Source organism: Columba livia, chromosome 7, assembly GCF_036013475.1.
Source record: "Columba livia isolate bColLiv1 breed racing homer chromosome 7, bColLiv1.pat.W.v2, whole genome shotgun sequence".
Lineage (NCBI taxonomy): Eukaryota > Metazoa > Chordata > Aves > Columbiformes > Columbidae > Columba > Columba livia.
In genome coordinates, this window is record NC_088608.1 from 17,390,418 (window position 1) to 17,414,357 (window position 23,940).

The 23,940-nt window shown below is 43.2% G+C and overlaps 1 protein-coding gene across 5 annotated transcripts in view; it reads left to right on the plus strand.

Annotated features, from left to right (window-relative positions):
- Positions 1 to 23,940, plus strand: part of LOC102088480 (unconventional myosin-X-like) — a 99,005-nt gene that overhangs the window by 40,053 nt on the left and 35,012 nt on the right. For all 5 annotated transcript variants that reach the window (XM_065069626.1, XM_065069629.1, XM_065069624.1 and 2 more), the window contains 13 exons: positions 1,085 to 1,188; positions 2,568 to 2,697; positions 3,504 to 3,622; positions 7,348 to 7,494; positions 8,219 to 8,319; positions 10,516 to 10,582; positions 11,028 to 11,120; positions 14,792 to 14,860; positions 15,730 to 15,812; positions 17,308 to 17,416; positions 18,111 to 18,191; positions 19,197 to 19,321; positions 20,127 to 20,241. In XM_065069626.1, coding sequence (XP_064925698.1) covers positions 1,085 to 1,188; positions 2,568 to 2,697; positions 3,504 to 3,622; positions 7,348 to 7,494; positions 8,219 to 8,319; positions 10,516 to 10,582; positions 11,028 to 11,120; positions 14,792 to 14,860; positions 15,730 to 15,812; positions 17,308 to 17,416; positions 18,111 to 18,191; positions 19,197 to 19,321; positions 20,127 to 20,241 — 1,343 coding nt within the window. The remainder of the gene's footprint in view (positions 1 to 1,084; positions 1,189 to 2,567; positions 2,698 to 3,503; positions 3,623 to 7,347; positions 7,495 to 8,218; positions 8,320 to 10,515; positions 10,583 to 11,027; positions 11,121 to 14,791; positions 14,861 to 15,729; positions 15,813 to 17,307; positions 17,417 to 18,110; positions 18,192 to 19,196; positions 19,322 to 20,126; positions 20,242 to 23,940) is intronic.

A 23,940-nucleotide genomic window follows, 5' to 3' on the forward strand; every position in this document is an offset into this window, starting at 1 on the left:
ATCACTGTGCACCTGCCCCGGCACTGCTGAGCACTGGTGGTCTTGATGAAGAGGTCAGATGGGCAAGAAGGAACATGTTACAGCTGCACTTTGGTTTTGAGCGACTGGGGAATTTCTTTATGCCTTTGTTCTGTGTGTGTGTGTTCAAATAATCAGATGGAAGTATTGAGCCTGACACAGAGTAGAAAGAAGGAGGGCTTCAGCTCTAGGGAATTCAGGCAGGCCTGGCCATGTGAGTCAATTCAAGATCCATCTAAACCAAAGGGAAATAGTGGGGACTGTGGTTATCAGCAAGCACTTAGGGAAAGTGTACAAAACAGACTATTTTCTTCAGCACATATCTGCTATTCTTCCCCATCTCACTTTTCAAGCTGGTTTCCCAGGATGCTTCACTTCCCCCACCTGTAATGTGTTTCTGTCTCTTGATCATCCACGTCTCTTTTTTCCATAGATGTTTTAGTTCTTCTCTATCCTTTTTGAAATGGGGGATCAAACCTGCAGATACTATTTAAGATGTGGTTGTGCTACAGACATATACAGAGACCTAATTCTGGTTTTACGTTTAGTTCTGTGTTCCTTCTAAAACTGAAGGAACTGAACCATGTTCAGTTTTTGGCTGCTGCTCAGCCCTCAGATGATGTCTTCAGAAATCTTACTGTGACTCTCTGAACTCTGTGTCAAGTGATGGTACCTAATTTAGAGGTCATTACTGTATGTGTATAGTTAAGACTATTTTTCTGTACACTTTATAAGATTGAACTTAATATTTCTTCTCCTTTTCTCTTTTTTTTTTTTCTGAGTCAATTCAGTATTGAAATATTCTTCTGTGACTCTGCAGCTTGGGATTTGAGTGTTATAAATCATTTTGCGTACCATCTGCAAGCTTTGTTACCACACACCCTTCTCTTCCCCTTTGCCAGAGCATTCACTGTCCAGGTGTGGCTTTTGAGGGATATGGAATCTGTTCAGATGAACTCTCCCTATAGTAAACATACACACTGTTTTGGAGGACTGAGAATGAAAAGGCTGATTACTACATAAATTGTTGGCTTTCTCCTCCCTGCCTCTTTTTTCTCTGTCGCAGAGAGCCTCTCCCTCTCTGAGCCAGAGACTTACCGCTACTTGAACCAGTCTGGTTGTGTGACTGATGAGAACCTGAATGATGTAGAGATGTTCAGCAAGGTCATGGTGAGTCCTGTCCTAACTCCTGAACTTCTAGGTACAATCTCATGGGCTAAACATGCTGCAGGATCTAGATCTCACAGGCAGAATTTATTTGCCCTAAACCAAAATTTGGTGTTCAATGAGTTTGAAACTCAGCTCTATCTGTTTGTGGTAAAAATAAGCCTTGAAGAGTGTTTTTAGTGTACAGAAATGGGGGAATCTGGGAAACAGTCAAGGATGAATAATAATTTAGAATGAAGGAGACTTTAGGGAGCAGGAGCCCCACCCCCTCCCCCATGGTGGTTCCTGGGAGCCCTCTAGATGGCCTGATGCAGGAAACCTCACACTGACCATTAGAAAGGGAACAGTTCGCTCTGAAGGTAGTGTTCTCTAGCAATGTTCTGATAAAGTTGTATCACCTGTGCAAATGGCATATTCTGAAATACCACACAGATTTAAATAGACATTTGTAACTTTACCAGAGGTTATAGGTTTAGCAGGATGAATATGCAATTCATGTTTTGTTTGATAAATGCTTATCAGCCTGAAGACTTTAATATTATAGGTAAAAGCAGATAAGCAAGGTGAGAGGAATCAGCTTAGAATTTCAATATGTCCTGCTTAGGTATGATTTAAGGGAAGGAAATGTCTCCTGTACAGCAGAAGTTTGGGTGGTGACATGGCATTTATACTTCAGCTGAGGAGTGGCCTGGAGGAAAGAAGGGAACTATAACTCTGAAGTGTCCCACTGACAGGGCAAATGCATGAAAACTAAGCCTGCCTCTCAAAATCAATTTATGCCCTAAGAAGCCTGGCTCACATGTGTGCACTAAGGCAATGTCCCATACTTCCTCGTTATCTGGTAACCTGTTTCTAACCTCCTGGCAGTTAATGCTGAAAGCCTGGATTTAAACATTGCTGCATAAATCCTTACTTCTCTAAGCTAAACTAAATTAAGGGGGTTATATGCATCAGAGTAAATAAAGTAAATTATATGGATCTGTCCTTCAAGGAAGACAATAAGGCAGAATGTGCAAGAAGTCCAGTGACATCTGTAAACTGTACTGCCAGTGTTCAGGGAAGGGTTTCCTCACACAGGCACAGACAAACACTTTCTTCCTGTGACAGACAGGCAACAGCAGCAGCAAAGTCCAACTCAAGGGTAGGGCAAATGCCTACCTGCCTAGGTTGGGATAGGGTAAATAAAGAACAGAACGGGAGACAGTGAAGATCATTGACAGATACAAAGCTGAGAGAGGGGCTGGGCCACCCCCAGTTTCACTGTGATCCATGATGACTATAATTCTGAGTTTTACATCTTATATGGGCTGGGCATGAGTGTGGTGGTTGCATTGTACTGTGGCTGTATGTACAACCAACATTAGCTGTATGGTTTTGCACAGACTGCAATGAAGGTGGTGGACTTCAGCTCTGAAGAAATCAGAGACATCTTCAAACTTCTTTCTGGTACACTTCATCTGGGAAATGTTGAATTCATGACAGCTGGCGGGGCCCAGGTTACAACAAAAGCGGGTAAGTGGGAGCCTAGCAACTTGGTAGACCATGCAAAGCCCCATAGGGTCCCCAACAAAGCTCACTCCATCGTCCTTTCTCCCTCTGCTATGCTGGTTTGCAGTGCCTTTGCAGTCTAACTCTGCAAAAGTATTGCCACAGGCCTTGTGGCTCCACAGCACCAGTATGATTTAGCTGGGCTGTGGCCCCGTGATCCACTTTTCTCCTGGATACTCTCAGACTGAGTACACAGTCCCACAGTTTCTTGTTTGTGTTGAGGGAGCAGGAAGAGATAGGAACAGGGAAGAGTCTGAGATCTGTCATAGACTTTCCCACATCTTCCTTTGGAACATCTGCTAGTGTGGACTCTGTTACAGTTACCCAATCTCAGCTGGTCTGGTAAAGTGAATCCCTAAGTAGACAAGCAATAAATGTATATTACAAGTGCTTCAAGTCTTAATTGCCTTTCTTCTTGACATCCAAGTTTAGCAATCCTACATTCAGACCGCACTATTGTGCCTTTAGGAAAACACATCTTCTCATTCAATAAATATTTTGCTGGTGCTGAGCTTTACACAGTGCTTTGCTCTTCCTGTTGTCAGCAGAAAGGCTAACTTATATGAGTGTCTGACTGTGGCCCATAACAGCTGCTGATCCTGCCTTAGATTGTATATGTGAGCTCACAGCTTTTGCGTATGCCAAAGAGGGTTTAGTCACTTGCCTTGTAGGAGTCTCTGGGATTTCCTCACAGAGCTGCAGAGATGGATTCCCCCATAAGTGATGGGGATCCATGCAGGAAAATAAAGCGTGTCCTCCTTTGTTATTAGTGCTGAACATTGCCAGTGACCTCCTGGGCTTAGATGCCTTCCAGCTTTCCGAAGTACTGACACAGAGGTCCATGATTCTGCGTGGGGAAGAGATCAGCTCCCCTCTCACTGTGGAGCAGGTAAGTGTCCTAGTGTATGCTACTATACTGCTTCTGCCACTTTTGTATTTCCAGGTTCTCTGTATCTCTCTTGTATAATCCATTCAGCTTTGGGGCTTTCTCTTACACTCCCCAGGTGCTCAGCTGTATCCTCAAATATTTTGTCCTTATTGGTAGTTCAGATCCTAATGTTGACTCCACTTTTTAGGCTTGACAGAGGATTTCACTTGCAAATGGCAACGCACAATACTGCACCATCACTCACCAGGAATTGGTCATGCTTGTGTCATGCAGAAGCCATAACAAATGCTTCATGGTAATTGCATGTATGCATGCTTTTACCTTGCAAAATTCCCAGGTTACGCTACATTTACTGGAAGATAAAAGCTTGCACACAGTTACCATAAAACATCTGGCAGATGGTTGGTGGTTGCCCCACAGTAGCTTCTTTGTGTATCCATGTAACAGCAAAGGAGGACCAAATAAACTGATATGTAGTTCTCATCTTCTGAACCTGCTTATCCACGACATTTCTCTGTGGTTCATTACAGTTTTGTGCCTACTAACTTCAACTTGTGGTGTTGCTGATCACTTGAGGGCACTCTTGATGTTTTAGGTCCACACACAGATAACTGTAGAAAATCTTCTGTCATTAATAAAATGCAAGACACTGGGAAGCAAGGAATAAGATTACTAGGATGGAATAAGCATCATGTTATAGCAAAATGAACATCTGTAATGGAAATCTTGTGGCTGGCACAGACTGCACAAGGTTATCAATCTAACTCCTACATTGGCAGAGAAACCAGAGTGACTAGGCTCTCTATGATGGTTGTCTGTCTAACTTTCTTTCAGATTTCCCATAGAAGGAATTTTACAGCCTCCTTAAGTATCCTGCACTAGCTGCAGTGGAATCTGGAACTGAAAAGATTGTCCTCATATTTAGATTACCTTTGACATCCCAGCTGTCCACCTTAGAAGCTTCCACTTCTGTGAAGTTTTTCACGTGGTGTTCTCTTTTCTAAACTAAACAATTCAGTTCCTTCAATGCTTCCTTACAAGTAATTTTCTAAACTTATTTTTCTGTATCTGTTTTCCCACATCTTTCAAGAAGTGGAGTGCCTATTCAAGCTGAAGTCTCAGCAGTGCTCATTTCAACAGAGTAGCTGCTGCTCTTCTTGCTGCGGACACACCTGCTAATATGTCACAAACTAAGCTTTGTCTTTAAGAAACAGCATCTTTTTTCACAGTCTGTGACCTTTTTTGCAATAGAATTGTGTGACAATTATTTTTCAGCCTACAGTCTGTAGCAGATAACCTTGGTATGCAGTACCATAGTTCCTCTTCTCAGTTGTCTGCCCTAAATAAGCCACATCTTTCTATATCAGTGCACAAGGATGGGTAATGCCAGAGATGCTACATGCAGTCCAGAGCAATGGTGCACAGTTGTAGGATTTACAAGAGACTTCGTGAACAGAGTTTTCTCTGATATTATAGTATAGCTATTTCTAACATTTGTGGATGTTGGACCCTACACTTACTGCTTGCAGCCCAGTGAAGTATTAAGACTGCAAAAACATTGTTATAGCAAGTAGATGCTACTACTTAGTTGTCTTCAGTAGGTGAACCTGTTGCCCACAACACTGGGCCTGTAAAGACTGTTCCTGCTTAAGCCCCCATGTACTGTGCCCACCTATTCCCACTTGTTGTAGGAACGCATCGATAGAGCTGCCAGGGATTTCTCATTGTGTGATGGGATCATTGCCCGCTTGAGCTTTGACATTTCAGTGGGCTGAATGGATGAACTGGCCTGAAGGCGGGCAAAGCTGGGAGGATGAAAGGAGCCTTTGAGAATCTCATTTGAGCCATATTGTGGGGAAAGTGGCTTTGCTTACAGCTGGATGGGGAGATCCTGTTCCTGGAAAATGAGTCCACCTTACTGTGCAGCGAGAGACACAGGGGCATGGATTTGAGGGCATTCTCTGTCCCAACTAATAAGACAGACCATCTGATGAAGAGAAGAAACACCCAGAAGAGTTGTGTGTGCCCATGCTTTGAAATATTCTTTTCCATGGAGAAGGGAGCTTGCTGTGTGTCTTAGGCGTTGAGCTCCTGGAGGGGAGATACTACCCAATAAAAGAAAAGGAGGAGAAAAACAGTGAGATTGTGTGAAAAGGAGTATCTTGCAGGCTGAGCGTCAGGAGTTTGCTGAGGGGGGCTGGAAGGATTCAGAGGCAGTTGGCCTGTGCCATTAGAAAAGCAGAACAAGAGAGGTCACATTATTCAGGCTTGCAAAACTGAAGAAGATGAGGGTGCATTAGAAGACCCCTGTTATTGTTGGTCAGGCCTACTGAAGGAATTGCCCTGTTGTCAAAGGTGAGACAGAGTAAACAGCCTGTAATTGATCTAGATACTGCAGTTCATGAAATGACAAGATTATAGTTTTTACCCTGCTTGATTATTTTGCATACTTGCTCACTCACTTGCTCACTCATTATGTTCATTAGATGTCAATTTCTTCTCCTGGTAGGGAGATTGCTGCTTGTCCAGGAGGGTCGGGCAGAAAGTCTTGTTGGTTAATGTTGTGTAGCTCCTTGCAGTTACCAGTTTGGGGAACAACCAGCTGAGTTCCTTGTGCATACTCTGACATTTGTCTCCACATGTCTCTAATCTCCAGGATCTTCCCTCACTTCCAGCATCTTTCTTCCAGTTAAGAACTTTGCCGCCGCCTTTTCTGGCCCCTTTTTCTACTCTCTGGGATCATGTCTTCTTTAATGAGAACCCTTATTTTTGGCCTCCTCTTCTTTCCAGAACCCTAAGCCCTGGTTTCCCTGTCTAAATACCGTATGTGCAGAAGGACAGCATGCAATCAGCCTCTTAATATGCGGTTCTGTCTCGTGTCTCTTTATTAATTGCAGGATTTGGGGCATGCCATTGTTGTTTAGTCCAAGTGTTATTAAAACTTACGAATAGCCCATTCCTGTTACAGCTATCAAGTAGCAGGCTTTTGTTTGAGATTTCAAAAGTTCTGTTTCAGATGTTCCTTCACACTCTTATGTACACCCAATTATCTACTCTCCTGTTAGTGATCACAGTTTAAGTTATTTTTTTCACCTCTGACACTTGTTATCGCTGAATGAGATGTTGTGGCAACTCCAGAAAGGTCTCTCAACCCATGCTCTTCTGGGGCATGTGTCTTCGCTGTTGGATGGCCTACCTGGCTTCCAGTAAGATAATGCTGTTTGCATTGTTGGAGGCTTTGGAGAGGAGATTTTTGAGGCTAACTTCATGACAGAATACTCTATTAAATCCTGCCCTACCAGTTTTTGAGAAACTGAGCAGACACCCATTTGACAGCTCTACCAGGAGTACTGAACCACGATACCTTGCCTGTCACTGCAAATGTTGGTTCAGGTGATGCAGATGACTGCTGTGGGCTTAGTCATGAGGTATTTTGCCACCTTCTCTGCCTCAGCACTTGTTCCAAAAGATGTCAGTGACTTTGCTACTTCCTTCAGCCTCTCAGTTTCAGTTCCCAAAGGTCAGACATTGTATATCTGTGTGTGGCTGGGCTATTTGCAAACTTGAATGTTGACTTTACAAATAAATATGGCACCATATGCAACCATGACAGAGGCTGAGACACTTCAAGAGGAGCAGAGGAACCTGAAGTCCCATAGAGATTCATAGTGCCCCTCATGCCCTCACTTCTCCGTGTGACTCATATTTTCTCTCTGCATTTACAGGCAGCTGACTCCAGGGACTCCCTCTCTATGGCGCTGTATTCACAGTGTTTTTCATGGCTCATTAGCAAGATTAATACGAAGATCAAAGGCAAGGAAAACTTCAAGTCCGTGGGCATCCTGGATATCTTTGGCTTCGAGAACTTTCAGGTCAGGATTTTGTCTTTTGCAGGGTGGGTTGGTTTTGGAGATGTCAGTGCATATAGGAAGGAATTTTGATAGGTTTGTATCCTGTTTAGGTTAGCATAGGGCATTCTGGAATCTGTCCACTGCCACTTCACTCTGGGAGCAGCAAGACATGTTTAGCTGTGCATTTCTGCCACCTGTATTCAGGTAGGCTGATGTTCAAGGTCTGGTTTGTGACACAGATCCTAAGCAGATGTGCTGTGATATGTAATATTCATTTTTTTACTCATATACAAATTAAATGTCCACCTCCTGTGTGCACATTGTTTGTTTACATTGGTTTTGCCTTGTGTTGAGAATCCTGTGTGTAATGCTTCTGATTGCAACTGATGAGGGATGTATGTTGCACAGCTGTATAGTGACTGCAAAGACATTTCACAGAGGAGAAAGCCCAGTGACCTAACACTTAGGGAGTTATATTTCTTTCTTCCTAAGAGGAAGAGAAATTTGATTGTCTTTAGCATCCCTTAGTACCATTTAGACATTCTGAATTAACCTTGCATAGCTACAAAAGCTGTTCTTGTGGTGGACCTCTCCACACTGTCCTCCTCATGTCCATCTGACACCCCTTGCTGCTATGCTCTTTGGCTTTATTCCACGCCTGACACCTTCTCCATCACTGTTATAGATTCTTTTAGAGCCCAGGGATAAAAATGTTAAGTTTCATAATATTTGTTTCTTATTACAGGTGAATCGTTTTGAGCAGTTTAACATTAACTACGCAAATGAGAAGCTCCAGGAATATTTCAACAAACACATCTTCTCTTTGGAGCAGCTGGAGTACAACAGGTGACAAATGGCAGGAGAGGCCCCTTGTTGCTTTCCTGGGTGGTAGAATGGAGGACATCATTCCTCCTTTGGGCTGTTTGGTTCCTGCCACTGAGGCAGGAGAGGCAGCTGGGCTTTAGCGCAACCCTGGCTGTGGCTGTGTCTCTGTAAGCACTGTCCATGCGCTTTGCCAGCATAGGTCACTTGTCTCTAAGCCAAAGCTTTCTTGACGGTGTTTTTTAGAAAGTCCGGATTCCCTTATATCTCCCAGTTGAATGGGAAGATCTTGAGTGTTAACCCATTAGAACACAGAGTCACTGGCCTTAATTACTGACCTAACTAATGATTTACCTAAAGTAGCAGTGGAGTTATGTAGGGAGAATCTTGCTGTGCAAAAAGTAAAGTCTCTATAGATAGATATCTGACAGCTCTTTCTGTTCTAGAGATTCCTATGCTGTGAAAAGGGCTCTTTTCCTCAGCAAGGAGATTTTAATCAGGCTGTTTCCTGAGCTTCAACAGCATGGGGCCTTCTGCACAGCTGTTACTTTTCTATAGGCTTCATATTGGATTAGATTTTGTGAAGTACCTGGGATGTTCTAGAGTATTTCTGCTTCTAGAGAAGGCTGCTAGACAAATACTTCAGTTCTTGCTCTGAAACAGAAGCCTTTATGTTAGTGAATGAAGCAATTGCATAGGGTCAGTGAGGGCAAATGAGAGCAGCTTTGTAAAGGGAGACAGTTGAATAGGCAATTCATGAAATTCTGAAGATTGCAAGACTGCAGAGCTATTTATGCACTTACTTCTCAGGCCAATTCCACCATTGCAGGAAGCTTGTGTTAAGAATGGTATCATCATGACAAAAGATTTTTTCCTGATGATTACATAGGAGTTTAAGTTCTGTGGCTGAACTTTGGAAAGAATAAGATATTTTTATTATTGACTACTTACCAGATTCTAGGGTGATGTGATTAAAGCTCATCTTTCACAGTATCAGCTCTACTTCTTCAGATTTATTTAATAGCTCCATGTATTTCATCATTTGATTAGACGAGGAGTCTGTAGCACTAGAGAGAACTTGATTTGTTTCAGAAAACTCTGCTCCCTTCAATTCTGGAAGGACTTCTTGCTCTTAAAAGGAATTCGAGAGGTCTTTTTGTAAAATTATGTGGCCTGTCTGATATCCATCATTGCAAAAATCTGAAACACTGTGAATGGATATGTTTTGTCATTAAGTGGATAAGACATTCTGTTTCTTATGGGGGACAGATAGTTCTTTTCATTCTTCAGAAATTATTCCAGTTTGTTGTTTCCAACTGTTGTACACAGGTTTCTGAATGCTTGGAACCAAAAAATATGAAACCTAGGCTGAAGGGTTTGTAGACAACAGCTTCACTACCTTCAAAACGTTAGCCTTCACCCGAATGGCGTCTGTATCAGAGTGTCAATAAGAAGCTTCACACAGAGCCTGCAGTCTTCCTTGGATTCCTGAGCAAGAGTCAGTCCCAGGCTTTTCTGAACTTTGAAAACAGAAATGGCCTGTGTTATGAGAGTATAAAAAGGTGGTAACAGGGGAGGAAACACATTCAGCACAGATTTGCAGAATTGCATGGATGAGTTTCAAAGTACACTTACCACACTGCTCTATCTACATCAGCTTCTATTCTGAAAGATGCAGGGCCACCCTGCAGGTCCCCTGCATATCAGGCCAAAGCTTATCTCTGTCACCCTCTTCAAAACTCTGCCTGAAAAGTTGCTCCTGTCTCTTCTTCTGGCAGACCTATGAGTTGTGGTTCAGTCTTCTGGCAGATGTGCTTCAGGCCTGCTTTCCAGATTGGTGGGTCAGCAGTTGAGTCTTGAAGCTGTGTAGCAAACTGGCAGTCATTGCCACCACTTGGGCTGATGCTCATAACTCCTGAAAGAGCAACTCAGAGCAACTACAATTTCTAGTGCTTGGTGTGGAATTTGCTCGATGACTACAAGATGAGCATCAGTCTAAAACCGGGATGGATAAGACAGGCTGTCTCCTACTTCCACCTCCTTCTGTTAGCCATGCATTGTGTGTCCTGTTCTTTTTCCTCAGCCATGGCAAAGCCTAATTCCCACAAGTCGTCTTGAGTCCTGGGACAGCTGTCATGCTCAGGTGCTTCTGTTCTCCTGCACCTCAGGACATTGGATCTTGCATTTTATATCTTTGATCTGTTTGTTCTTGATTGTCAGGGAAGGGATAAACTGGGAAGCCATTGACTGGATGGATAATGCAGAGTGCCTGGACCTTATTGAGAAGGTGAGCAGCTATCTGCAACAGTTTCCAGGGATCACAGTGGGGACTGCTGATTGAAACCTTCCCTGGGGTTTCCTGGTTTTAAAAACAGGTAGTTCTTAGATCCTCTTTCCATCATGACCTGGCAAAAATATGTGCTGTTCTAGCCATAGTGCAAGCTCAAGAAAGGTCATTGTTGAGAGTTAGCTTAGGGAGGGTGTCATAGTTTTAGACAGGGAGCAGCATTTAAGTAAAACCTTAATGTGATTTTTAAAAATAAATAATCTCCACTTATGTTCTGCTCACTGAATGCATTGACTGGCCAGAATTCTGCTTTCAGCTCAAGCTTTCTCGAGTATAACATAGGGATTATTGGTCAATGTGCTGTCCAGATCTCCAGTTCTTGGCTTGGTGTTGTGTAGTTAGAGCCATTGCTGACTGTAAAAGGCCGTCTCTTCTTTGGCCGTAGAAGCTGGGTCTTCTGGCTTTGGTGAATGAAGAGAGTCGATTCCCCAAAGGCACAGACAACACCCTTTTGGAAAAACTTCACAGCCAGCATATGGTAAGTAAGAAAATAACCCAGCAGGCAAATGATCAGTATGTGAGCCCCATCAGCATTTCAAAACTGAAAGTGAAGGTTTTGTTGATGTGAAATATGTGCTTTGTGCAGGAAATTTAAAATGCCTTAGGCCCAAACCTGTGAGTATTTAATAAGGTTGCACTGAACAAAAGTAATATGTGAAGAAACCTGCAAACAGTCTCTTGTGCACACAGAAAGAGGGAGTGTACATTCCACCGGCTGTGGGTAGCAGAGATTTGAATTTGTAGCAAGGGATGGAGGTTGGGTTTTGCTGGTCTGTGAGGCAACACAGGGCAGTGCCCCAGGCACAGGATGGGTTTGTCCTGCCAGCTGACTCACAGGAGTCTGCTCCAGAGCATGTCAAATCTCTGTCTCCTGGGGCTGGGGATGGCTTTTGCCTCATGACTTTTAAAGAAAGCTCGCTTATTGTTCCTAATTAATTATTTTTTTCCCCCTCTTGCATTCTGGACACAGGATTTTTCATGCAGTTCAGAAAGCTATCCTGCGGACACAGGAACCACAGAGAGATCACTGTAGCAATCTCTTAGCCTGTCTGGAGTACAGCTAACTCTGTTCTTTTTAAGACCTGTTAAGAACCTCTCTGTTCTTCTTAAAGGCAAAGAGACTTAAAACAAAGCAAATTAAACCCTGTAGCATGGACTTGTGGAATAATTTAGTACTTTAGTAAGAACATTGTCAGCTTATATTTTCCTAGTCCTCTAATTCAGACTTCATCCAAACCTGAAAACATACAAATTTGTATCTTTTATCTGACAATTTTTTTTAAGTTGACATAGATACAGATATTTACGTTTTTCATATTTACATCTAATTCTGCTAGTAATACTCATGACTACAAATTGGATACTATAGCAATGAGTTCTGGTTGGCTATTTCCACATAGTTTTGTGGAAATATTTCCCTTCTTTAGACTTAAATTGATGCCTTCAATTTAGTTTGCTGTGTCTTTCCCTTGTATTAGAGGTCAAGGTATAGTGAGAATGCCAGTTTTACCTTTTTCACTGCCGTCGGTATTTTGTTAAATTTTAATATAGAACTTAGAAATATTTTTAATGTACCACTTCTTTTGAATTTTCTTTCTTGACTGTCCCAACCTATTCAGTTTGTCTCCAAATGGAGAAATTTCAAAGCTCCTCTTTATTTCGGCTGTTTGTCTCTGAACTCCTCTACATCTTCTCTCTATTCCTTTTTTGAGATAATCAGACCAGAATGCATCTCCCTTGGTAAGAAGGTACCTGTGGTTTATTGTACAGTAACATGAGACTGTCAGTATTATTTTGCATTCCTTTATGCCCCACAACATTTTGGTTGCGATTTCTGCTGATTTCTGTGCATTGAGTAACCTTTTCGCTAAGCTGTTCATAGTGTCACTTCTGTCTGCTTTGAGGGATAGCAGTTAATGTGGAAACCTAGGGAGCTTACAAGAGATGGAAGAGGTTGAGGAGTTGGAGTGCAGGGAGAAATGATGAAGTAGATAGTGCTCCAGGGTTTCAATTTTTTTGCAGGCCGAAGTGTTTTTTGTACCTGTTAAAGTCTCTAGTGCTGGCTGGAAGAGTGCTGGAAGGCATCCAGCCAGCATTGCTGGCAAGTCTGAAGGACCTTATAAGAGAACTAGCCCTCCTCTCTGTGTTTCTGTGGATTGCAAGAGGCTTAAGGAGGAGAAGCATCGAGCTGAGATTTAGCAAAATATGACCTCTGACACAACTGGGGAGAGGAGCAACAGGGGAGATGGGAGAAGGAACCAGAAGTGCTGGTGTGGATGAAATATATGTGCTTGGTAGAGGGAGAGGAGAGAAGGGGAGGTTGCCAATCCATGTGATAGAGTTAGTAACAGTCATGTTTGGAGTGGAAGAGATGAAAGGTTGTGGCTGGAAACAGATGTCTGCATTGGGGAAATGGAAGAACAAAGAAAGAGGGGTCAACATGAAAAGGAAAAGAGGAAATGAAAAAGTTTTCAGTAGCACTAAGAAATTTTCTCCGTCGGAAGCGAACCACTCAGTACTGCTAGGAGAACTTGAAAATGGAAGAGCTGGATTCCTAAATGTATTGTGCAATATCTTACTTAAATTTTTCTTAGTACTGGTATCTTAGAAGGTGGGAAGTTATTTTAACTTTTAGAAAGTATTCTAGGAAATTATAGGCCTGTAATGCTTATTTCACTGTTGGGCGAATTCACAGAATATAAATGGTCAGTTATCACACGAAGAGAGGACTGTCAGACTCTGTCCCATACAGGCACTGAGGTGGCAGTTTTCTGATGATTTGTGGGGCAAGGCTGGACTGTGAGAGGCCTTATGAGGCTGACTCGGTTGTAAAATTAAGAGTGAAAAGCAGTGTAGATAAATGGAAAATGGTGTGCCTGAAGGAAAACAGTCCCAGTTTCACGTTGGAAATTATGGACGCTGAGCTGATTGCTGCTCTTCAGGAACAAGACCCAGACAGAGGCTGTGATAGATAGTGTCATGGAAATATCAGCACAGTGCTCAGTGGTAATAAAAACCCCAGATCAAGTGTTAGAAATTCCTAGGAAAGAAACAGAATAAAAGCATAAAATACTGTTATGGTCCTGTATAATCCATGGATCACCTGCACTTTGAACAGTGTGTGGCACCAGGCCCCTCAACTCAATAAAGGGTTATGTCAGATCTGGTAAACAACAGGTCTGGGACAGCTTGAGTGTTATGGAAAGCTATGCTGAAGGGACCCTGCACTGTGGAGAAAAGATGACTTAGGGGGAAATGTGATAGGTTCAAAAGTCACACATGGCCCACAGAAGACAAATGACACTAATGGGAGCCAGGCTTAAAACCAACCAGCTGTAGTTCCCTGTATGGTTGTTTGAGAGCTCCCTGCGAAAGGATGCTCTGGATGTGGGAAATCTGCACAGGTGCAGAATGGGCAAGGATTTCACAGAAAAATCCACTTGGGTTTACTAGTTAGGTAGACCTCATGAAAATAATTACAGTTTGAGAGAGTATTAGGATGAAAGTACCATTTATTTGCCTTGTTCTTACTCTACCCTACATAGCAACTGCTGGAGGCAGAATACTCAGCTGGATGGACCTTTGGTCTCAGGCAACAAAGCTGTTCTTACATAGTTAAAAGTTTTCACAGAACAAAGAAAGGAGGGGAAAAATGAAAGAGTAGAACAGCTAGTAAGAGAAAGAAAAAAAGAATATTGAGAAAAGGCGAAAGGTGAAATATAGAGGAAGACAGCACATTGGCATGATACTTCCTTTGACAAAGAAAGGTTGTGTAGATGTCCTGCAAAGCTGCCATCATCCCTGAATCTTGATCCTCTGTCCTGTACCACACAGTGTGTGTGGAGCTCAGTCTCCTCAGGTGTTGAACATGCAAGAATTAACATTTCATCCATGGCATGCCTGCCCAACCTTGATTCTGCAAGACCTTGCTTACATGAGGAATGCCTTGAAGAGTTAGATTTTTCCATCTTATTGGAGTAATATTTGTAATGTAGCTGCAGATAACAGCAGCAGCGGATGTGGTTGGGCTCTGCAACAGCTAAGGTCCTTGCCCATGCCAGCACTGTCATAGTCATGGCAAAGTTCCTGACTGAGCCTATTTATTCTCACACTGGTATTATAAGAAGACTTCTTTTTCTTTCATTTCAGAGCAACCACTACTATGTCAAGCCTCGGGTAACAGACCATCAGTTTGGCATAAGACATTATGCTGGAGAGGTAGGTGTTCATGGTGTATCTGTGAGATGCTTGGTGTATCTTGGGCTTGAGGTCCTGAATTTTAGATTCCAAAAATCAAGAATATCTCTGAGAACTGTGCGTTTCTTCATAGTGCCCCATACCAAAGCACAGGGAGTGTGATGGGCTTAAAATAGCATGTCAGTCCCCAGTACTATATTATCCAGCTTTGACATTTGTTTGAGTTTCTCAGGTAACTTTTGGTTTGGGGTTAAACTCCTCCTTACATCTGTTACTCATGTTGTCTTTTCTTGGGCATTCATAAACAAACAAAACCCAAAGTAAAAGTCACAAGGAAAATTTGACTTCTGGGGAGGACGAGAAAAAGCTAAATACCTATTGTAAAAAGCAAAAGGTCTCCAAGCCTTCAAGGTGAAATGCTCCTCTTTGTTGTGGAAAGATATAGAGCAGATGGAGATGTGTAAAGGGAGGGCATCTTCGCACTGAAAAAGGGGTAACCTTGTCTTAGAATCATATCTACTGAGCACTAGTGGTTGGGAGATCAGGGCATGGGGTGGCATAGTCAGTATTTTGTGAAGTCAGTGGAGTTCCTCACACCTTGCAGAGGATTTCTGGTTTCTCCAACCCTTAGGCAAATCTCTGCAGCTGTTTCACTTCACTTCTGTTTTGAGGTTGGTGGTTGGTTTTTTCTGTTTGTTTTTAAATTGACGGCTAAAAGCCACTTTCTTGCTGGGAACTGAAGTGCTCTTTGACCCCCAAAATTTGGATCTTGGCACATGCCTGCAGCATTATTGTGTAGCTCTGCTAAAGGTCTTGTACATTGGCATGTTAATGTAGAAGTCCTTAATGATTTGCACAGTGCTGTTCTAGTGGCTCTGTCTGTGTTGCAGGTGCTATATGATGTGAGAGGTTTCCTGGAGAAGAACAGAGATACCTTTCGAGATGACATTTTAAACATGCTGAAAGACAGCAGGTATGCCCCCTTTATGCTTGTGAGGAGGCCACATCCTTTGGGCTGGACTAAGATGTACTCATGCAATAACCAGACCAAGGAAAGCAGTTGCTTTTGTCTGGAGCATCAGGCATAATTCTTTATCATTCTTCTCTTTGTGCTTAAGTGTCCTGGCAAAAGAAAGGAGAGCTGGAGAACTTAGATGAGGCACAGATTTAATCAGTATTCTTGTTGTCCAAGTTTTGAAAAGAGCTATAAAAGCATGACAGAAATCCCTTCAGGCAATACTGGTTGTCTCCCTCATCTCTTCTCTCTTTCCTCTTCTTCCTCTTACCTCCCTGTCCCAACAATGGCAAATTTGCCCCTAAATGAGTCACGGCTCTTTGCCATGCTGTCAGGTGCCAGCCTTTGCACAGAGGCTGCTTGTTTTCCTGCCTGCTTGTTAATGGAAAGCTTCTGTCCTCATCCTGAGCCAGACTGAGCCCTTGTTGTGGGACCAGCATGGCTCCTAATATTATACCCCAGTGCTGCAACATGACCCTAAAGAAATGAGCTGACTTTGAACTTGAGCAAGGTCTGGAAGACAGAGGTGGGGCCTAGCAGGAGAGAGGCATTTAATAACATGGCAGTCCCTGGAAGTTTTTGAGTAGCAACTCTAGTACCTGCCTCTTATCACAGCCCATGTGTTGCCTTCGGGCTCCAGTCTGATGAGACTGTTTCAGAATTGCATCTTCTCTTAAGCCTGCTGCAGAGTTTGCACTGTGAAACAACCTCAGGGAGTTGAGAGTATAAGCTGCTCATAGGTGTACTTGGACAGTGGCATCTGAGGAATATTTTACACAAGACTTGAAGCCAGAATTGTGGTCATCGTTGTCCAGCATAATAGAAGAACTCAGGGTTTCTCATCAAGCCACAAAAGGATATTCTGCTAGAAGCCATCATAACGACAGACTGGCACAAACGGTGCAGGAGAACTTTGTGCAGCTTTGTAAGAACCAGGACCACTGTCTAAGGAGTGGCAAAATGGTGGAAGATTCCCCAGAGCTGACCTACACTGAGGGTAGCTCTAGAAGTCCTCTGGCCGCAGACAGCTGCGGTTGCAATTGCACAAGCATGTCATGAGTGCTGGCCATCAGAGCTGGGTCGGGAGGGGCGTGCCAGCACACAGTCTAGCTGGGGAACATCCAAAATAGTTTTGCCTGGGGGTATATAGCTCAAGGGAGCGTCCTAGCTAGTGCAGGATGGAGATCTTCCTTTGTGTAACATCCTGCTTGACTGTGTGAGATGGGTTTTCTGGCTTTGCAGCTCAGTGTGGCACACAGGGCAGCCAAGTGGAAAGTAATTATTTCCTCACTGAAGTGCCCAGCTGAACGGCCTCCTGCAGCTACTCTGTGGCACAACAGGAATAAAAATGAGGTGTTTCACACTGGGAAGGGGCAGTAGCTGAGAATGAGAGCCACCTGCTCACACGTGGTGGGTGTCTTGCATCTTCCTAAATTATTTCATTTTCCCTTAGGCTGGACTTCATCTATGACCTTTTTGAAAAAGTCTGCAGTCGTTGCAGTGAAGAGACACTGAAGATGGGCACCCAGAGGCGCAGACCGACTGTCAGTTCCCAGTTCAGGGTAGGATGTTTTCCAAGAAAGCAGCAGGCTTCTGGGGAGGAGCAGATGGGTAAAGCAAGGCCTGCAGCCAAGAGGAGTCATTCATCCCCTTTTTTGTGTCCAGCACTGAAAATGTGCAGGAATGTTGTAGTGCTAAAAAAAGACAGTGCCACTGCCCCAAGGATTTCTGTCTGGTGTAAGATGTGATATGCTAAGACTGAGTAGGGTGGCAGAGAAAAAGAATACTTTGCAAGATATATGAAGTTCTTGAGGTTCTTTGATCTTCAAGTTGGCTTGGTGTTTCAACTAAGTGTATGTGACCTTTTGGACCACATCTTTTGCAGGCATAGGGGCGATTCCAATAAAACCTTATTGGGGTAGCCCTGCAGAATTAATCTCACCCCCTTAGATTGTCTGCAAACCTTCTGTTAGTTTCACAGTTTTAGCTTCCTCGATCTATGTTTGAGAGGCTTGTGAAAACAACCCACATTAGCTACACAGCTCTGAGAACAAGGATGGCCATGTAAATAGTATTAGAGTAAACTAACTGCATGGGTGTGTTTTGAACAGAAAGGGATCTCCTGGGTTACAGAAGTTTCGATAGGCAAAGGACATCAGGAATGGGAGGGCTGCATGAAGACCTTATTGCATCAAATGTAGCCACTTTCCTTCCTGTAGTGAATGATCTTTTGGGTTTTGTCTTGCTGCTTTTTAGGATTCTCTCCATTCCCTGATGGCCACACTTAGTACTTCCAACCCATTCTTCATCCGCTGCATCAAACCAAATACAGAAAAGGCAAGTCTGTCTTCCAGTAAAACATATGCATGTGACACAGGCCTTCATGAGCACTCACACAATCGTCTGACAGGTGCCTCTGTCAGAGTCCAAACTGATGATAAGAGCAGTTCCTCCTCACCTTCCCTTCCTCCTTCTAGTTGTTTAATAGTTTAGGAAAAATACACCCTCCTCCTGATAATCAGATGAAAAGACTGCATGCTGAATATGATATGATACACACATTCCTACCTCTTTCTGTGCTTATGAAGCCTGGAAGATGAACCAGGCTTGTGCAGAGCCCAGAGCTGTGGCAGAAGAAGCAATCGCGCCTGTTTCTGTTGCCTGTAGACAATTTGTTCTGGAATGCAGGGCTTCTGCGGTAGGAAGTGACTCCTGCACATCCCTGGCTCTGAGGCGGAGGCGGTGGATGCTTCATGAGCAAGTCACAGTGCTTAGAGATGGGATGGATCCCACTTGTACTGTGAACTGTGACTGTGGATATACTGCTAACTGGATTGGGTGGGGAGCTCTGAACCGATCATTTTCTTTGTGTGTTTTGAAACTGTGTATGATATGGCAGAGGAAAGCCTGCTGGGGGGTAATGCCAGAAAAGAATTCTGCAGTTTGCCTTTTTCTTTGACTGGAGAGAGACTGCAACGAGAACTGAGTCAGAGTTCTGCATTTTGTATGCATTAATGCATTATATCATTGCTTTACTGCCATGATCTATGACAGCAGTCTGCAAACTGTTTTTTTTCCATGATCTGCCTAACTCCCTTTCATCCCTTTTTCTGCACCATGCAGTGTGGTGAGGTTGCTTTCCCCTTGACCCAAACTTCCCCTTTTTCACCTGGCATGCCCAAATATGCAGGGTTGACTTTCTACAGAGAAACAGATATATAACCTGTGACTGTCTGTGCTCAAAGAAACAATCACTGTTCAAGTCAGTGAAGAAATAATACCAAGAGCAACATTTATTCTGGCTCTCTTCGTATTTGTTTTTGAATTTGGATCATTATGTAGGCACCAAACCTCTTCAATCCAGATGTGGTGCTAAATCAGCTCCGGTATTCAGGGATGCTGGAGACAGTGAAAGTTCGGAGAGCAGGTTTCCCTGTACGGCGCCTTTTCCAGGACTTTCTCAGAAGGTAATTGCTATAATTGTACCACATGCTGTAACAGCCTCAAGGTATACGATTCTATGTATTTGTTTCCTCTAGAACTGCTGCTAATGATATGGATCATTTGTTGGATGTTTTTCTAACCATGCCCTTATTGTCCATATCATAGACTGATTTGGAAGACATTTTGGAGACTTGCCTTTAGGGTAAAAGTCAGAATGGAAAAATAGCCAGACGGTCCATTTTTCAAAAGTTTTTTGTTTTGTTTTGTTTTGTAGCTTTGCCACAGATTTGTTTGTGTTATGTTGTGAAACCCAGCTGGTCATAGTATATAAAATGTCGTACTTTTAAAACCTTTAATCAGGCAGGCTGAAGCAAATTTTAAGGGACAGTATAGTTGATGATTAAGATTGGAAAGAGTGATTATTTTTTTTAAATTAGCTGCATCAAAAGGATTTCTTGAAGTTTAAGGCCAGAAGGGATCATTGAACATTGCTTCCTTTGTCTCTAGGAGCATTAAATGCCACCCCTATACTGAACAAAATAACTTGTGTCTGATGAAAGCACATGTTTCAGAAAGACAGTTGTTCTTTACTGAAAAACGCTGTTGAGTTTGTATTTTATTACTGGGATTGCAACAATAATTGCCAGTGTGGTAGGAACAGATAAAGGCTGTGGGATGGAAATTTCCAAATTGGAAGGCAAACACGAAGAAGGGAGGTCCCAGAGGAAGAAGGACTAATGGGAGGAGGATAATTAGAGTTAAAAGATTGGGGAGGAGGAAGCGGGTTACTGTCATACATAATCTCATGAGATTTTGTTTGGTTCTTAGGTACAAGATGCTTGTGAAGGGGCCAGGTTTCTCAGACAACAGCAAAGCTGTATGTGCAGGCTTTCTTCAGACCTATGACAGCAGCAAGAAAGAATGGCAGCTGGGTAAAACCAAGGTACTCCATCAGTGTGGGGCAGGGTATGGCTTTGTTCCAGCTGCAAGGGGATGCGATTGCGTCTGGTGAGATTCAAGCCAGTAGAAAGGGCAAAGTAATGATGACCCTTTGAATACATTGGACTGTGCCACATCTCACATTGGACCTGTCACATCTCAAATAATTTCCATAATATGTACCTAGAGATATAGAAGGCTTTTTGATTTTGTCTAAACTCCTTCTCATGGACCAAGCCAGATTGATTTTGTTGTGTCCAAGGATCCAAGGAGAACAAGCATGGATGTCATTGTATGCAATTGCAATGTGTGCCATTAACTCTCACTTCTTGTGCCAGATATTTTATTCTGCTTGGCTAACCAAAATTCTTGCAAGAGGCAGTGGGCTGCTGCTTGGTACATATCTAAACTGTGAATAGGTAGCTAGATCACCAGATGTGTGACAGCCTTCTGCTGTGGAAGCTCAGCTGATGGTTTGTGCATTTAGCCCAGACGCTCACTTACATTTTCTAGGAAAAGGCATCCAAATGCTTCCCCCCACCTGCATAATTCAGATTTTGCTTCTGTTTTGGTGAATGCTTAATAATTCTCTCTTGTCTGGACTTTCTTTTTCCTCTAGGCATCCAGCTGGAAATGTACTATTATATTTTATTTAATGGGGAGGGAGCTGGGTGTTGTAGTCTGAATTTTTTTAAGTTTTGAGACAGCTTCACACAGAAATAGATTTGAGCATTGTGAAGTATACTGCTATAGAAATCTGGGAGTGGGAAATTATCACAAATTTCCACATACTCCAGTAAATTCTTCAAAGAATATTCCAAGATGGATGGTGTTCAATGCAGACAGCATTTCTAAGTAGTGGGCATGCAGTCCATATCCAGAGCAGATTGTGATCCATCAAAACAAATTTTTGTGCTTCTTTTTTGCCCTTAAGTCTTAAAAAAAAAAGTAGTTCAAAATTATTTTCAGGGTCACAATGGATCTGGAAGTAATTCTAGTGAATATTCAGGTTTAATTTGTCCGGGAGATCAGACAATGATATTTGTTGCTTTGAGCAACCACTTCTTAATGGGTGGATAGACTGTAATGTTTCTTAGCGAGTGAGATCTCTCACGTTCTTAGCAGAGTGGTGGTAGTGCAGTTGATAGTCTGGGCTATGAACTCTGTGTGACAACCAAGGAAACCGCTGGCCATTGCTGTGGGAAGGAGATGTGTTAACCTGACGTTTCTAAGTCCTTTCTTCATGTGCCTCCCCTGACATTCAAGAAAGAAGTTTTTATCACTTAGCCCTATTTCTGCTCTATGATTAAAGTTTTCCCCATCTTTGAAATCTGGTGTATCCTCGCTGGTCCCTGCAAACCAGGAACCATTTCAGTCATTCCTGTCCCTAGATAACCCACACTGCTTGGGTGGCTGCCAGTCTCACAGCATTTTAGTGTTAAAGCCTCTGTGGAGTGTGCGTGTGTTACAGAGCTGCTTGTGCCTGGGAAACTTTAGAAAGGGGTCATTAGAGCTGGTAAACTGGTCCTATAAACTAAAACTTGGCTGAAGAGCTCTATGCAGCATGTTGGTAAACAGCAGTCTCTGCTAGGGTGCTGGTTGCTGTCGGGTCTGAATATTGTGGGAAAAAAAGAAATTACTAAGAATAGCAGTTTTCTTATCTCTATCTCTTTATGACTGAGAAGGAAAATGGAAAGTAACTGGGAAGCAGTTGAGCCACCTTGTTTAGTTGTGGAAGTTACTTTATATTCAGCATGGCTAGGATTAGAGATGTCTGTCCTGGTAGAGGGGAGCATTTCTATTTATTCTAAAGAACATACTACTCCAAGGCTGTCCTGGCCTGTTCCACCCTTGCTGCCATGCTGAATGGCTGGCTAGCCCCAGGCTGCTTCAGGGTGCTCTCTCCATTGCCCTGCCATTTCATTTCTTCCTTGGAGACTCCTCTTGCAACTCTTCTTTGTGACAGTGCACCAGAAAGCCTGCCCCTAGGGAGGCAGAAGCCAAGGTGAGGCCATGCAGAGCAGTGGAACTTCCTCGTGGTCCCTTCCCTGCTGCCTGTATTCAGCTGTTGTGGCTTGGGTTTGGCTTTGTCTGGTTTGTGTTTTAGCTGGTGCAGGTAACACAGGCCTGCAATACTGGGGCTGATGAAGAAGAGAGTCCTAATTTTTCCAGAGGCTCTGGTAAGGGTGAAGTGAAGCTACCAGCTAAAGGGCATGGAATGTAGGTCATTGTCCTGGAGGGGAAGTCCCCAGTGTCCCCTTGCTGCCACTTTTCCTGCTACAGGTGCAGCTCAAGGTACCCAGGTAGCGATTCCCAGCACCAGGTGAGACCCAACCTTGGCTTCAGGAGCCAGGAGTAGCTACTGAAAAAGGTGTGGCAGGTCAACAAGGATGTAACCTAGGAAGAAGTATAAGGGGTGGGTGAAGAGCAAAGCTTATGGAAGGAGGAATACTTCCTGCAAAATGAATGGAAGGATAATTATATCCCTAGCAATTGTTTGGAGGAGGAAGGAAAAGACTCTGTGAATTAGTGCAGGGGATTGTGAAGCTTGGGAAAGGAAATAAGGGAGGAAGGGCAGGATGATCTTTGTGTTTTTCATTAAGAATAGAGCAGCTGCTGTGCTGGCAATTGTCAAATTAATATTTATAGGAGGTATTAATGTATATAAGGCAGGTTTTATCCGGTGGCATGGCAGAGATGAGGGCTTGGATGCAAACAAGCTGTGTGGGGGTGGAAGAACTTGTGCTAAGGTGCCGCTGTCTTCTCTGGGGATGTGCTGGGATGGAGCAGCAGCTTCTGTGCCCCTTTCCTCAGTGCACCTGGACCCTCTGCCATGGTTGCCCATACCAGCAACACAGGTTTCCTAAAGCTGCCTAACAGTAATCCTTGCTGTTTGAAAAGATTCATTGCCACATTTCAACCTGCTGTTTTGCAGGGCCTGTTTGAAGGAGGAGGTTTCTGGAGACTATTTGGCATCCAAGTCGCAGTAACCCACTTCCTTCTTTCCCAGGGTTGTCCCCAGGAATCATATGATCCCACTTGTGTACACATGGGTGCACACACAGTTACATTTGTGTCTGCTGATCTACACGTAACCTTAACATGTTCACTGTTGCACCTACAGTGCATGCAGGCGTTGAAGTTGTGTGAGGAGCACTGTGGTTTAAACCATGGCCAGTGTCCAATAGGAGCAGATAGAAGTAACCTTGTATGTTTTGTTTAATTACTCCTTCCTCAGATGAAAGCGATCTTGTGTTTTCAGAAAGTGACTATGAATTATGACAAAGAAATGGCCACCTTCCAAATTATTTCCACGAGGCATCAAAAATATTTCTGGATTTGAGTACATTTTACTCTTCCTTGTCATCTATGGGAGTCTAAAGAAACCTTCAAAATACCAATAGCTTTTAACTAGATATTGTTATGTTATTTGAGATTAACCCCTCACTCTCAAGCATATAGAGAAAACTCTACAGGATTAGGGTTGGGTCTTGCAGAACTCTGCATACCTCAAAATTAGGTTTTTCCTCCCTCCTTACTGGCACAGAAAGGTCTGTGCTTGTTAGTGAAATACTGATGGACTGAATATTTTTGCAATTTAATGAAGATAATGGACTGAGACTGTTTTTCTTGTTGCATTCTTGAAATGGGTGACTGCTGCTTGGTTCTGGAATGTAATGGAAAGAGCAATCCCTGCCTCAAA